General features: G+C 39.8%; 1 protein-coding gene across 1 annotated transcript in view; it reads left to right on the forward strand.

Moving 5' to 3' along the window:
* Window positions 1-17,011, forward strand: part of PCDH15 (protocadherin related 15) — a 990,428-nt gene that overhangs the window by 738,324 nt on the left and 235,093 nt on the right. Inside the window, exon 18 of the mRNA XM_077945583.1 lies at window positions 817-945. Within this exon, the coding sequence (XP_077801709.1) occupies window positions 817-945 (129 nt within the window). The remainder of the gene's footprint in view (window positions 1-816; window positions 946-17,011) is intronic.

The following is a 17,011-nucleotide window of genomic DNA, read 5'->3' on the forward strand; positions in this document are numbered from 1 at the left end:
AGCCTTCTGTGATCAGCCCCACACTGTGACAGAGTTAGGTAGAGGTTCTGTGCTGTACTCAGGCTTTGATTAGAGAGAGCAGTTTCCAGCTTGAGTCACACATGATGATAGTCATTGATTGTGAAGAAGTCATTGACCTACATAATGTTGACTGCAGCAGGCCAGGGATTTAACTTTTAATAGTGTGTGGTAGCACACACTATTGGTCGATTTACCTGCACATCATTTCCATAACGTGTATGCTTGTAAGATAATCATTTCATGCCTAGTACATGATACTCAAACTCTTGGTTTAAATGTACACCTAGAGAATTATTAAGGTAGCATTTTCTGATAGCATGAGCTTTCCAGAAAATGCCCATTTGATGTACCATGCTATTTTATAAAGTACTGTTTTTTTAAAAAAAACAGTAAAAAAAATACAAGCAGCAAAAACTACAGAAATGGCACATTTCAGAGATAAAGCAGCGTATGTGTGTATAAACAAAAGTTTGCCACCCATAAAATGTGAACAAGATAAAGGTAAAACCGTTTTCTGAAAGTAAGCCTCCAGGAAATACTTGACATTTCCAAAAAGATGTTTGCCCTTTAATATCATCATTTGCTTTTCCCGTCTGTTTTTTTGAAGTCGAAAGCTTCTTTGCAAGCTTCTTTTAGTTTTTTAGTTTTATTTATTTATTTTTTTATTTTTTGGAAAGGTAAGGATTAGAAAGAAAAATGAGATGCTTTTCAGATAGACAAATGCCAAGATGACTACTTAAATGAATTCTAAGTAAAAATAGCTCTTCTCACATTTAATGCTTGTTTTTCTTTAAGACCTCAACTGCCACAGTAAACGTGGTGGTGACAGATGTCAATGACAATGCTCCAGTGTTTGATCCTTATCTGCCAAGAAATTTATCTGTGGTGGAGGAAGAAGCCAATGCCTTTGTGGGTCAAGTAAAAGTAAGTGGAATATTTATGTAGATCTTATATGTATTTTTTTCAAAGAGCGTAAGTTTGTTTTTTCAAAGAGCGTAAGTTTATTACATTTTAATTCTGAAAAGAAACTCAGCTAATGTAATCTGTTAAATGACTGTGCTGGATATTCTTCAATACTTTAAAAAATGAATAATATCCTATATATTTTAATTAACTTTCAAGGATACAGATTTACATTTTATAATTATTGTGTAATTTAAACATTGATTAATATGATAGTATGCTAATTTAATACATATTTCTGAATCAAAACATTTTACAGAAGCATGTAATTAAGTATACTACTGGGTATGGATGTGGACATTTAGACCTCAAAAAATACAAAAAATACATATATTTAGATTTGAACTCATTTCATTATATAAATATTATCTTTAGAGTCTACCGTGTGTGTCTAATATTTTGCACAACCCCCTTTTCCAGCACTCAGAAGGTTTACTCTTCGTATGTTCTTCTAAGTGCTTCTGGGACCTACCTGGACATATTAGCCAGTTTCTGTGGTTCATTTGATGAATAATTCCTTTATTGTTAAAGCAGAGACAGTACTTCCTCATTTCAGCCATTCTTGGTCTTGAACATAGTAATTGGTCTAGAAGTCACAGAGAAGGAAAATTTTGAGGAAGATGTGCACGATTTGAATCATCAACCTCAGATGAGGTGTTTATGTGGTCTCCAGGAAAGGAAAGAATCTTGCTTTAGTGAGGTGTGAGCCACCCAGATGTTCCAAACTCAGAGTTCAGGGTCCTACTCCTTCCCTGTGAAGTTTCTGCCTTTTCCACAGAAGGCTTGCTGGTGCTTTGAAGTGAGCCTTCTCTACTGTTCTACTATTCTTGTAACCAGGCACAAGGTCTGATTTTTAGTTTAATCTCCTTTAAACTGCAAAAGGAGAGGGTTGCTTTAAATGATGTTATAGAGATCTTGTGACATCACGTCCTGAGATTTTGACTGACCAGTGTAAGCTTTTTTGAAAGTCATTTTTTTTTCCCTTCAAATCACTGACAATACTTACAACTACCAACTCCACAGTCATTATCATTATCATTGTCACTATCTCAGTCAAATTCTGGAAATATTGCATAAGGCATACATAACCTTATATGTTTATGCCATCCCAATGCACATAGGGAATAATCTTGTTCATTGGGATGTTATAAAATGCCAACTGGTCTTGATGCCAACTGTTCCCACACCATAGTACCTCTGGTGTCCAATGTCTTACTGTGGATTCTCCAACAAAAAATCTGGACACAAAATATTCATGTACAAATATTTTTTGAGAAGTACAGATAACAGTGATAAGGAAGTGAGAAAGTGAGGCAAAGAAGAGAAGGCAACCAGTAACAAGTTTGCTATTAAACCAGCTATCACGAGGAGAACTGAAATTTCATTCCAAGGGCAAACTCTACAAAAAGATGCAAACTCATGCATCAAAGTTATCTCTCCTGATAATTGTAATTGTCCAGTTCCTGAGAAGTTATGGAACTAGAAAACATATACACTAAATCCTAAGAGTAGTTAGCTACAGTGTTGGGCAATGGGCTGCCAAGTTTTTGGATTTTCTTGCCTCCAGCAGAAGCAAGTAGTCAAATTCCCTCTGCAAAATCTGATAGAAGGGCATTGAGTCAGGCTGTAGATACTGATGGCAGCAGTGGCCCATCTGGAGCAGCCACTGGCAAGACACTAGCTACAGCAGAGGAGGTATGACCAGGGCTACATGCTCTAGGGAGCCGGTGGGAGCAAGGAACAGGCAGGAACCTAACCCCCTTCCAAGTTGGAAGGGTGGGAGCCCTGCCATCCTGGGCATAGCTCCAGCTGCCCAGCTGTGGCTGCAGACCTAGGCATCTCTGTGCTCTCAGGGACCCAGGAAGCTCCCCTACCCCCCCAGAATCGGAAGTGCCTGTTCCCCCTGCCTGTTCTCTTCCAGCTCCTGGCAACCCTTCCAATTTTGAAGCAAAGTTGAGGCCGAGTCCACGTGCTGTCATAACCAGGCTGGGTGTGTGCAAGCTGGGGTTGGTGCTGACATGCCAGACCCCAGCCACCTCAGCCTCCTGTGGACTTTGGGCACCAACGAGCATGGAAGGGAGGCCAAGAGGGGACAGAGGGCTGCTCACTGTGGGCCTGCAGAAACTCCTCACAAACAGCCTGGGCACCATGAACAACATGATTGATGGCAGCAGGACACAGACAGGCTCCTGGGTGGAAAGCAGGGGGTCCCTGGTGAAGCCCCACCTTCAAGCCAGGGATGGCCTGAAGCCCGGGGACCAGGCTATTAGTTCCGGTGGAGTCCATGGCCTGGAGTGAAAACGTATGGTGATTTTTCCGGGCCTGTCCATGGCCACCCGTAAACCAATCAGCATGTACTTCCTCCTTTCTGACCCCATAAAAACCCTGGAGCTATCCAGACACATAGACATCAAGACTACCGGCTGCAGAAGGGAGCTCCCCTCTTCGTGTCTCCTGGGACCACCTTCTGCAGAAAGGAACTACCCGTTCCAGGTCTTCTCTCTGCTGAGAGCTGGACACTCATGGGGACAACCTGCCTATGAATAGGAGCTACACACTTCGGTCTCCCAAGAGCCGTCTGTCGTTCAGTAAAGCTCCTCTACATGTTGTTAGCTCTCCAGCTGTCCGCGTACCTCATTCTTCCTGGATGTGGGCCAGAACTCCGGACCCACCAAATGGCAGGAATGAAAAAGCTGTAACACAAACAGGGCTAACACACGGCAGCCACCCCACTCACCATGTTGCGGGCAGCAAAAAGGAGAGAAGAGTGGCGGCTCTTCAGGGAGCCCCTCGTCCATACGCGGATGCTCACAGCAGAAGCCACTTGCCGTGTATCTGATTCAATCAAAGGCTTGCCCGGAGAGGGCGCCTGGAGCTACCAGTCCCGCCACAGCAGTCAGCGTGCCTGGCTATGCACAGTGACAAGACCCCGCACTTGCTCACTCATTGCACCCCTCGCTGCTCTGAGCCTGGCTTGCCCTGGGAAAGTGTGGGATTTAAGCCAGTAGCCTGAGCCAAGCACAGCCTGCCAGGTCAAGTGGGTGATACAAACACAGCTAGTCTGAGCAAAACTCGGACAAAGGCGCCACCAGCCACAGAGGCTTCTGGCTGGAAAAGCAACACCCTTAGGATCCAGAGACAGTAACAGGAGATGGAAGTTGGTCAAAGCATACCAGATGCTCTGAGGGACATGCATAGGGCGCTGACAATTTTTGCTACGCCAAGAAAGCAAGGTAATAAAGTCTATAACAGGGGTATGTGCAAAAAATATCAACAAAGGAGAAATGCTGAAGTTCACTCATGAAGGAAGAATGCAGGTAAGAGGGAAGTGGAGAGGAGTTGGAATCTGTTAGGGAAAGTTAGTTGTATAAGTAAAGGCAGAGAGAAATGAGAGTATGACATAGTATAGTTACAATAAATAAGACATACCATGTCATAAACACTTTTCTGTACCATGTTGTAGAAGGTGACGGGGGAACCACTAAAGGGTCTGAGGTATGGCAACATCAGATTTGTATTTTATAAAAATTACTCCTGATAGGCCAGGCACGATAGCTCACGCCTGTAATCCCAGCACTCTGGGAGGCCGAGGAGGGCAGATCATGAGGTGAGGAGATTGAGACCATCCTGGATAACACGGTGAAACCCCGTCTGTACTAAAAATACAAAAAAATTAGCCGGGCCTGGTGGTGGGCGCCTGTAGTCCCAGCTACTCGGGAGGCTGAGGCAGGAGAATGGCGTGAAGGCGGGAGGCAGAGCTTGCTGTGAGACAAGATGGCACCACTGCACTCCAGCCTGGGCAACAGAGCCAGACTCCATCTAAAAATAAATAAATAAATAAATAAACAATAAAATAAATAAATAAATAAATGTTACTCCTGATATATTGAAATGGGAGATTCTAAATCCAGAAGACAGAACTAGAAGGCAATTTTAATAACCCAGGCATAATGAGGCTTGAACTAATGTAATAGTCTTAATTAATGCTAATTATATGTTACAGTTGTCAGTTTAAAATGCCACATTGCTGAAAACTGAAAACCTTCGTTTAGCCATATGTATATTAACTATTCGGTTAAAAACAAGTATTGAAATTATTTACAAAAATAATCTTTCCCATTTTCTTATTCAGCTTGGAGAGATAAAGCCCATATGGAATATATAAGTAAAAACACACAAGTAGACATCAATGTGATGATTAACTTTTAGTTAAATTTCTTTTCCTTTCTTTCTTTCTTTTTTTTTTTTTTTTTTTTGCACTTTTCCTAGTGATTCTTTGTTCTTGAAGGAATTATTGTGTTAACCTTTTTGTTGTCTCCTGATTCTTAAATTTGATAAGCAATGCCCTCTATAATTTATTTCAGTTTTTAAAATTGAAATATGGACCTTAGCCTGGTCTTTAGTCAATAACTTGTTTTCATAAAAACTAAAATGATACTGAAAGTAAAAAAGAAGAGAAAAACATCCAAGACAGGCTGCATCCAACTGATTCTGCACAGTGTAATGTTTGTGGGATGGAATTTTGATGCTCATAATGGTCCTCTGTTGCTACCTAATGATAATTATATATTAATTTCACTAAATGACTCATGCTGTGCTTGTAAAATTTAATTTTAATTGTCATCAAAAACTATTAAGACTCACTTAAAATCAAGATACATATTGTTAATTACTATACTGAATTTTAGTTATCAAATTTGTGTTTATATTCTATTGATATTTTAATATGAATAATCCAACATTTGAATTAAAATGCTGAAGGGAGTTTTCATTTACTTTTTTTGTTTGTTTCTTGAGACAGAATCTCGCTCTTGTCACCCAGGCTGAAGTGCAGTGGAGCGACCTTGGTTCACTGCAACCTCTGCCGCCCAGGTTCAAACTTCTGCCTCTGCCCCCGGAGTAGCTGGGATTACAGGCACCCTCCACCATGCCTAGCAAATTTGCGTACTTTTAGTAGAGATGGGGTTATGCCATGTTAGCCAGGCTGATCTTGAACTTCTGACCTCAGGTGATCTACCCACCTTGGCCTCCCAAAGTGCTGGGATTACAGATGTGAGCCACCACACCTGGCCTCATTTACTTTTTAAAGGTAGTGTTGTAGTAACAAATAATAACTAAGGAATACTTTTAAAGCAAATTTATGGATTACACATAGCAAAATGTTTTATCTAGTGTATTAAAAAATAACCTACCCATCAACAGTTTTTAATGTATATCTTTCTATCACAAGGTATCATAATATACCTTGTGCATTTAGAATTGAAAACTGTAAAAATATGTATGAAAAGATGTACTCAAAATAAAACCTAGTAAATACAGTAAGTATGTACTCTATGTCAAGTGTCAAATGGGTGATATAAATTCTTTGCCGCAAGGAAAAAGAGACATTATAATAGACTGAGATGGCCAGGTCAGGGTTCATGAGAAAAGCAAATTATTCCTGGTTCTTTTCAACGTATTATATAATTGTATATATAACTGACAACTGTAATATATAATTATCATTTAAAAAAGAAAATAAAAATATGAGCCAAAAAAATGTAATACAAAATATAATCCAGCTGAAGAAGCAATTTGAGGACTCTAAGTCAATATTCTGACAATAATGGAAGTGCTGTTTAAAGGAGTTCTGGAAAAATGGTTAAAAATATGTTGAGTTCAGATGGGGCCTAATGAAATAGTGAATGATATGAAGACTTAGTCAGTATAATATTTTGTTTAGTATTCTCCAAAGTATTTCACAGGAGACAGAATCTAGAGGATCTGTATGCCTATCTTGACTGTGGACCACAAGCATGCAAATAATTGATCTTTAGAATGGATCTTAGATATGAGAGGCCTCTTACTAGAGGCCTCATACTCAACTGCAGAACTCTCAGATGATCCCAAGTCTTTGGGGGAGCAGATGCCACTAGAAGTCCCAAAATGCAGTCACATTCTGATCAAATCTGCTGGCCTGGTCTTGGACCCCTCAAGTCTCAAAGGAACAGGCGTTTTCCACTTGGGAATATACAACAGCAGAGCATGATATAACTTCTGTGAAGGTCCATTCAGGCTTTAGATAGACTGACTCTAAGCCAGTCTCCTAAATCTGTGTCCAGCTTTCCAGTCACTTACCTTTAAAAGCCTGTTTTACACTGGAGCATGACTTCTAGACTCACCACACAGGGACCCCAGACTTCTCATCTTACCTAGCAACCCTCACCTCTTATGTTTCTTACATATTTTAATGAGAAGACAACTCCCTGGTCACTTGGTTCATCCTGTCACTAGATCACATGACTCCATGAATCCAGACCCAGCATCCCAACAAGATAGAGAACTTAATGAAGAGCTTAAAATATAGACCACGGAATAAAATTACCTGAGTTCAAATTTGACTTGCCAAAATAACTAATGCAATCTTGGATAACTAATGTAGCTTTTCTGGGACTGGACTTCACTATCTGCAAAATGGAGATGATAATAGAATTCATCTCAAGTAGTGATTTGAAGGATTAATACATACATGTAATATATGTACAGGTTTAAAATAAGGAATGGAGCTAATATGCACTTCATTTGCATTATTATAATTATGTTAAATACTAAATAATGTGTAAAGTATGGCTAACTATGATATTATAGAAAGTAATATTTTTACAATACTATGAACTAAATGCAGACAATTGTTTATGATTTTTCAAAATGCGGTAGTTGCACTCTTGCATTTTCCTAATATTACCATATATAGAGAACATTTTAATGGAAGTACTGTTCTGAAGAAAGTATAAAATCTTAAACTGATCAATGATTCTCTTCTACTGCATCACTACAAACAATCATAGTCAGTCAGATCGTAAACAGCATTTATCCTTTTTAAGTGTATTAGCTGAAGCTTGGTCTTTGATAATAACAAATGTACAAATCAACATTTAGTACATGAACATGTATATGTGTATAGTCACATTTGTAGGATGTTTTAGAAATTTAAAGTAAATGAAAAATATTTGTTATTATCAAAATAGAGCTCATGGTTGCAATCCTGATTTATGTATTTTTCTTTATTCATCTTAAAATAAGTCCAGCTAGTGGGATATGTAGAGCTTACATTGAAAAAAGCATATTGGATAGACTGACAGCTATAATAAAAAATCAATAATAATGACTATCAATTTTTGAATTCTTACAATGTGTCATGAACTATTCTAAATGGTTTCCATTGTATATATTTGAATTACTTTCAAATGTTTGGTCTTAACCACTGTGACTTGCCCATACATATGTGAACTGAAAAAGTACAAACATGCATTAGCTGGCTATCAAAGTGTTGTTCCTGGAAAAGCAGCATCAGCATCAGCATCATCACCAATGGGAACACCTTCAAAATGCCAGCTGCCATACTCTATACCACAGAGATTGAATCAGAAACGCTGGTGTTGGGGCCAGAAATCTGTGTTTTAACGAGCTCTGCCATTGATTCTGGTTTATACTAACCCGTGGCATGCACAAACGCATGTGTGTATTTAAAAAAAGAGAGAAAAAGGAAAAGGGAGATAAAGAAATATTATGTGTTAGAGGAAAAATATAAAATTCTTGTATGTATTGTGTATTTACTTATTGTTATATAAGATAAATAGGGTAAAGCTGGGTCTGTTGTTGGAATTATGCATAATTATTATTGTTATTGTTATTGTGCATACTCCCAACAATAGACCCAATTTAGCCTAAACTCGTTACTTTACATAACAATAATAAATAAGTCAATTTCTTGTCAAATGTTCATGTTTAAAAGTGGTATAATCAAAATCATTTTCATTTGTAGCAAAATGAATGGAAATGGAGGTTATTATGTTAAGTAAAATAAGGCATGAATAGAAAGACAAATATCACGTCCTCATTTATAAGCTGGAGCTGAAAAAGATGTTCTCATGGAAATAGAGAGTAGACTGATAGACACCAGGAGCTGAAAAGAGTGGTGGTGGTGGAGGATGGGGCTGATGAAGAAAGTTGTTACAAACATACTGTTAGAAGAAATAAGTTCTGGCCAGGTGCGGTGGCTCATGCCTGTGATCCCAGCATTTTGGGAGGCCGAGGCGGGTGGATCATCTGAGATCGGGAGTTCGAGACCAGCCTGACCAACATGGAGAAATCCCGTCTCTACCAAAAATGTAAAATTAACCAGGCGTGGTGGCACATCCTTGTAATCCCAGCTACCCAGGAAGACTGAGGCAGGAGAATTGCTTGAACCCAGGAGGTGGAGGTTGCAGTGAGTCAAGATTGCACCACTGCACTCCAGCCTGGGCAACAAGAGCAAAACTTGGTCTAAAAAATAAATAAATAAATATGTTCTAATGTTTGATAGCAGAGTAGGATGACTGATATGGTTTGGTTGTATCCCCACCCAAATCTCAAACTGTAGCTCCCATAATTCCCATATGTCGTCGAAAGGACCGGGTGGGAGGTGATTGAATCATCAGGGCAGGTCTTTCCCATGATGTTCTTGTGATAGTGAGTAAGTCTCACAAGATACGATGGTTTTATAAATGGGAGTTCCCCTGCACACGCTCTCTTGACTACCACCATGTAAGCCAAGACTTTGCTCCTCATTTGCCTTCTGCCATGAAAGCAGGCCTCCTGAGGAATGTGAAACTGTGAGTTTTTTAAACCTCTTTCCTTGATAAACTACACAGTCTCGGGTATGTGTTTATTACCAGCATGAAAACAGTCTAATACAGTGAATTGGTACCAGTAGAGTGTGGTGCTGCTGGAAAGAGACCCAAAAATCTGGAAGCAACTTTGGAACTGGGTAACAGGCTGGGGTTGGAACAGTTTGGAGGACTCAGAAGAAAATAGAAAAATGTGGGAACGTTTGGTACTTCCTAAAGACTTAGAGGGCTCAGAAGACAGGAAGATGAGGGAATATTTGGAACTTCATAGAAAAGTATTAAATGGCTTTGACCAAAATGCTGATGGTGATATGGACAATAAAGTCTAGGCTGAGGTGGTCTTAGATGGAGATGAGAAACTTGTTGGAAACTGGAGTTAAGGTCACTCTTGCTATGCAAAGAGACTGGTGGCATTTTGCCCCTGCCCTGGAAATCTGTGTAACTTTGAACTTGAAAGAGATGATTCAGGATGTCTAGCAGAAGAAACTTCTAAGTGGCAAAGTGTTCAAGAGAAAGCAGAACATAAAAGTTTGACAAATTTGCAGCCTGATGATGCAGTAGTAAAGAAAAACTCATTTTCTGAGGAGAAATTCAAACTAGCCCTGGAAATTTGCATAAGTAATGAGGAGCCAAATGCTAATCACCAAGACAATGGGGAAAATGTCTCCAGAGCATCTCAGAGACATCCATGGCAGCCCCTCCAATCACAGGCCCAGAGGCCGAGGAGGAAAAAATGGCTTCCTGGGCTGGGTCCAGGCCCCCTCTGCTGTGTGTATCCTCAGGACTTAGTGCCCCGTATCTCAGCCACTCTAGCCACGGCTAAAAGGGGCCAGAGTATAGCTCAGGCCATGGCTACAGAGGTTACAAGCCCCAAGTCTTGGCAGCTTCCACGTGGTGTTGATCCTGTGGGTGCAGAGAAGTCAATAACTAAGGTTTGGGAACCTCTGCCTAGATTTCAGAGGATGTATGGAAATGCCTGGATGTCCAGGCAGAGTTATGCTGCAGGGGCAGAGCCCTCATGGAGAACCTCTGCCAGGGTAGTTCAGAAAGGAAATGTAGGATGGGAGCCCCCACACAGAGTCCACACTGGGGCACCACCTAGTGGAGCTGTGAGAGGGATCACTGTCCTCCAGCCCCTAGAATAGTAATCCACTGACAGCTTGCACTTTGGGCCTGGAAAGTCGCATATACTGAACACCAGTCCATGAGCCCGTGGAAACAACCAGGAGTGGTAGCTTTACCCTGCAGAGCCATAGGGATGGAGCTGCTCAAGGCTGTGGAAGTCCATCTCTAGCATCAGCATGACCCGGATGTGACACATGGAGTCAAAGGAGATCATTTTGGAGCTTCATGATTTGACTTCCCCATTGGATTTTGGACTTGCCTGGGGCCTGGAGCCCTTTTGTTTTGTCCAATTTCTCCCATTTGGAATGGGTATATTTACCCAATGCCTGTATCCCCATTGTATCTATGAAGTAACTAACTCGCTTTTGATTTTGCAGACTCATAGGCAGAAGGAACTAGCTGTGTCTGAGATAAGACTTTGGACTTGGACTGTTGAGTTAATGCTGAAATGAATTAAGATTTTGGGGACTTTCAGTGAGCATGATTGGTTTTGAAATGTGAAGACGTGGGATTTGGGAGGGGCTGGGGATGGGATGATATGGTTTGGCTGTGCCCTCATGGAAAATTTCACTTGAATTATAATTCCCATGTGTCAAGGGATGGGCCAGGTGAAGATAATTGAATCATGGGGGCAGTTTTCCCCACACTGTTCTCATGGTAGTGAATAAGTCTCTTAAGATCTGATGGCTTTAAAAATGGGAGTTCCCCTGCACAAACTCTCTCCTGCAGGCCATCATGTAAGATGTGACTTTGCTCCTCATTCATATTCTGCCATGATTGTGAGGCCTCCCCAGCCATGTGGAACTGTGAGTCAATTAAACCTCTTTCTTTCCAGTCTCAGGTATGCCTTTTTTAGCAACATTAGAACAGACTGATACAGTGACTGTAGTTAGCAACAATGTATTGTATATTTTCAAGTGGCTTGAAGAGAGAACTTGGAATGTCCTTACACAGAAATGGTAAATATGCTAAGTGATGGACTCCCCAAATTCCCTGATTTAATTTTTATACATTCCAGCAAAATAGCACATGTACCCCATAAATATGTACATATATTATATATCAGTTAAAAATGGCATAATCTCAACAATAGACTTGGATATGCCTCTCAGAATTGTATTTATTCCTGAAAGCAAATTGAAGGATTTCCTGGGAATAATTTATGCTAATGTGTAACAGCCAGACAGATTAATCTGGTCTCATTGTAAACCTGATGTCATCAGAAGTAGGAGATCATGATGCATAGTTCAGTGTGGTTTCTGTCATTTTTATTTGTTTTCTCAACTAATATTTTGTGAAATTCAATCATCAGTCTGGGTTAGAAATCGAGAAGATAAAGATCTATTTCAGTAAATTCTGTCTAAGATACATGATCATGAGGAAAACTTCTTTGTACTTATTTAACATAATTCAGCATGAGAGAAAAAGAGGTGGTCTTTTACTTAAGCACACTTGTCACACTATATGCTTTAGTGCATTTCTGTATGTGAGACATGGGTGGATGGAGGTTGAAGGGAGGAAAGTGGAGGTAGGAAGGCTTTAGGTAGGAAGGCTTTCAGCTAATATCAGAGGTGTCTAGCCTTCGTGGGAGTATCCCATTGAGGAGTTTGCTAAGGCTAGAATTCTCAAGTTTAAGGACTAAATTATTTATCTCCGTTTTTCGTAGCAACCCTGGGCATAAATGCTTGCACAAATCCATTACAGAAGGCACACTTGACAACTCTATTGCCTGTTAAGATTAAACAATGTTCTCAGCATTGTATAATATAGAGTAAGCTGATTCCCAGTAAACTTCCATGTAATACCTTGTAGAAATTTTTCTACTGAACTGACTTCTTTGAGGTCTAGGTAACAAAAATAAAACCATAAGTCTACAACCTGTTTTTCCAGTTCTAAATAAGAGGCTGAATTTATTTAACCTAAAACACAAAGGTATTCCCAATATGAGGTGTGCATGCTAAATCTTAGCTAACATATTGTAGAAATGTTTCTGTCTTAAGCACTTAAAGAAGTTTTAAAATCATTAGTAAACTACAATATTTAGAAGGGTAGTGATACACTATTTTAAAAAATGATGTTTTCTTCAACTATACAATTTAATATTAAACAAAATAAATCTGAACTTCAGTGGCCTGACTCTGATTACTATAGTTGTTGTCTCCCTGTGTGGGGTTCTAAACATAAAATGAAGGTGGAGAGCATTATGGTGATTTCTTACTTTTTGTAGCTCAGTATGACACTCAACAGTGCCTGAAATTGTCATACTTCTTTTTTAAGTGAGCTGCAAGTGGGAAATTTTATGGGTTCTCTTTTTAAGCCAAACTATATAATGCAAACCCTGTAACTCATTCTGATAGAGAAAAAAAGCCCACACAATTTGAAAAATTGGTTATGTCAATGTTAACATGCTACATAATAATATTTACAATAGAAATCTACCTAATTTCTATGACTATTTTTGAAATGTGGTCATGTTTCAGATATTCAGTTAGCAGCTCATAAATAGATTAGAAAATTTTATGAATATATTTTTACAATATTTGTTTAGGCCTACCCCTTTAGCAATGTTTAGTCTTAATGTTAGCTATTAGAAAAATACACATTATTTTTGTGTGTGTGTGTGTGTGTGTAAATATTTATAGTTGTGAAATCTCAGCTATACAATGAGTGATATCTGTGTCCACTTTATGGTCACAAATGACCACTGTACTGTTAAGTGTTATCTTTATCTGAGTCACTTTACTTCTCTATTGGTATTGGATCTCTCTGTGTCTCTCTTTTTTCCTGAGATTCTACTACCAGCTTGCTGCTACTTTTCATGGTTAAGCACATCTAATTCTGTCTTCCCTTTATCTGTTTGCTCCTTAAACTTTGGATTTTGAAAGTATCATCTAAGTTGCCCTTTGACTCTATGCATTACTTTTGATCAATTGCAATTACATTAAAGCTGACAGCTTTACTTACATTGAGATGCTCATTTTCCTTCTACACCTTTAAGCTACAACCTCAAGTAGACATATATCTGTAAAATACCAACTTGAATTTCCTGAAAGCATCTAAATTTCAGCATTTTTAAGATTGAAGACTTATTTTCATCTTCCCCAGAAAGGGCTCCTTCTGAATTCTGCAAGTCCAAAATCCAAGAGGACAGTCATTAAACCTTAAAGTTTCAAAATGACCTCCTTTGATTCCATGTCTCACATTCAAGTCATGATGTTGCAAGAGTTACACTCCTATAGCCGTGGGAAGCTTTGACCCTGTGACTTTGGAGGGTACAGCCCCCTCCTAACTGCTTTCATGGGCTGCCATTGGGTGCCTGTGGCTTTTCTAGGCACATGGTGCAAGTTATAAGTGGATCTACCATTCTGATTTCTGGAGGATGGTGGCCCTCTTCTCACAGCTTCACTAGGCAGTGCCCCAGTGGGGACTCTGTTTGGGGGCTCTGACCATATGTTTCCTTTCTGCACTACCATAGCAGAGGCTCTCCATGAGGGCACCACTCCTATAGCAAACTCCTGCCTGGACATCCAGGCATTTCCATATTTCCTCTGAAATCTAGGTGGAGGTTTCCAAACCTCAATTCTTGATTTCTGTGCACCCACAGGACCAACACCACATGTAAGCGGCCAAAGCGTAGGGCTTGCACCCTCTGAAGCAACACCTGGAGCTATACATTGGCCCATTTTAGCCATGGCTGGAGATGAAGCAGGCAGGACATGGGGAACTATGTCCTGAGGCTGCATAGAGCAGGTGGGCCCTGGACCCGACCCATAAAACCATTTCTCTCCTAGGCCTCTGGGCCTGTGATGGAAGGGATGCTGTGAAGGTCTCTGATATGCCCTGGAGACATTTTCCCCAATGTCTTGGTGATTAGCATTTGGTTCCTTGTTATCTATGCAAATTTCTGCAGCAAGCATGAATTTCTCCCCAGAAAATGAGGCTTTATTTTCTATCACATCATCAGGCTGCAAATTTTCCAGACTTTAATGCTCTGTTTTCTCTTGAACCCTTTGGCACTTAGAAATTTCCACAGGATACCTTAAATCATCTCTTCCAAGTTTAAAGTTCCACAGGCATCTGGGGTAGGGGCAAAATGCGGCCAGTCTCCTTTCATAGCAAGAGCAACATTTACTCTATTTCCCAACAAGTTCCCCATCTTCATCTGAGACCACATCAGCTGGACTTCATTGTACGTATCACTACCAGCATTTTGATCAAAGCCATTCAACAAGTATCTAGGGAGTTCCAAACTTTCCCACTTTTTTCTGTCTTCCTAGCCCTCCAAGTGTTTAGGAAGTTCCAAACTTTCCCACATTTTTCTGTCTTCTTCTGAGCCCCCCAAACTGTTCCAATCTTTGCCTGTTACCCAGTTCCAAATTTGCCTACACATTTTCAGGCATCTTTACAGCAACCCTACTTTCTGTGGTACCAATGTACTAGTCTGTTCTCACATTGCTAATAAAGACATACTGGAGACTGGGAAATTTACAAAGGAAAGAGATGTAATTGACTCACAGTTCAACATGTCTGGGGAAGCCTCAGGAAACTTATAATCATGGTGGAAGGGGAAGCACATACATCCTTCTTTACATTATGGCAGGAGAAGAGAAATGCAGAGTGAAGGGAGAGACAAGATGCTTACAAAACATTAGATCTTGTGAAAACTCAATCACTACTATGAGAACAGCATAGAGGTAACTGCTCCCATGATTCAATTACCTCCAACCAGGTCCCTTCCATGACATGTAGGGATTATGGGAACTACAATCAAGATGAGATTTGGGTGGGGACACAGCCAAACCATATCAATACAGTTGATTTAAAAAGCAGTGTTACAACACCAGAATCTCAGTGATGCAGCAAAAGTAGCATTAAGAGGAAAGTCTATAGTGCTAAATACATATATCAGAAAGATAGAAATAACTCAAATTAACACTCTATCATCATGCCTGGAAGATCTAGGGAAAAACAAACAAACAAAACCCTTTTATCTAGCAAAAGAGAACAAATAACTAGCATCAGAAAGAACTGAATTAAATTGAGGCCCCAAAATCTATATAAAGGATCAATGAACCAAAAGTTGGTTCTTCAAAAAGATGAACAAGAGTTATAGACCTATAGCTAGATTAACAAATAAAAAGAGAGAAAATCCAATTAAGAACAAGCAGAAATGACAAAGATGGCATTACAATTAACCTCACAGAAATACAAAAGATCCTCAGATGTTATTATGAGCACATCTATGCACACAAACTAGAAAATGTAGATGAAATGGATAAATTCCTGGAAACACACAAGCTCCCATGATTGAATCAAGAAGAAATCAAAAGCCTGAACAGAAAAATAATGAGTTCTGAAATTAAATTAGTAATGAAAAATCTACCAATCAAAAAATGCCCTTGAAAGGATGGAATCACAGCCAAATTCTACCAGATATACAGAGATGGCACCAATCCTACTGAAACTATTCCAAAACTTCAAGGAGGAGGGACTCCACCCTAACTTGCTCTGTGAGCCCAGCTTTATTCTGATACTAAAATCTGGCAAATGCACAGTTAAAATGGAAAACTACAGGCCAATACCACTGATGAACAGAGACGTAAAAATCTTCGACGAAATAGTACCTAACTGAATCTTGCAGCACACTAAAAAGTTATCTCAAAATGACAAAGCTGGGCACGGTGGCTCACACCTATAATCCCAGCACTTTGGGAGGCCGAGGAGAGTGGATCACAAGGACAGGAGTTTGAGACCAACCTGGTCAATATGATGAAACTCCATCTCTACTAAAAATACAAAAATTAGCTGGGCGTGGTGGCGGGCACCTGTAGTGCCAGCTACTTGGGAGGCTGAGGCCGGAGAATCGCTTGAACCCAGGAGGTGGAGCTTGCAGTGAGCCGAGGCTGTGCCACTGCACTCCAGTCTGGATGACAGAGTGAGACTGTGTCTCAAAAAAAAAAAAAAAAAATCATCACAATAGATTCAGAAAAAGCTTTTGTTAAAATCCAGCATTCCCTCATGATAAAAAAAAAAAAACCCACAAGAAACTGGGCATTGAAAGAACATACCTCAAAATAATCAGATCCATCTATGGCAGATCCACAGCCAACATCATACTGAACATGAAAATGCTGAAAGCATTCACCTTGAGAACTAGAACAAGAGAAGGATGCCTACTCTAACCCCTCCTATTTAATATACTACCAGAAATCCTAGTTAGAGAAATCAGGCAAAGAAAGAAATAGAAGACATCC

This window comes from Macaca mulatta, chromosome 9 (genome assembly GCF_049350105.2).
Source record: "Macaca mulatta isolate MMU2019108-1 chromosome 9, T2T-MMU8v2.0, whole genome shotgun sequence".
Classification (NCBI taxonomy): Eukaryota; Metazoa; Chordata; class Mammalia; order Primates; family Cercopithecidae; genus Macaca; species Macaca mulatta.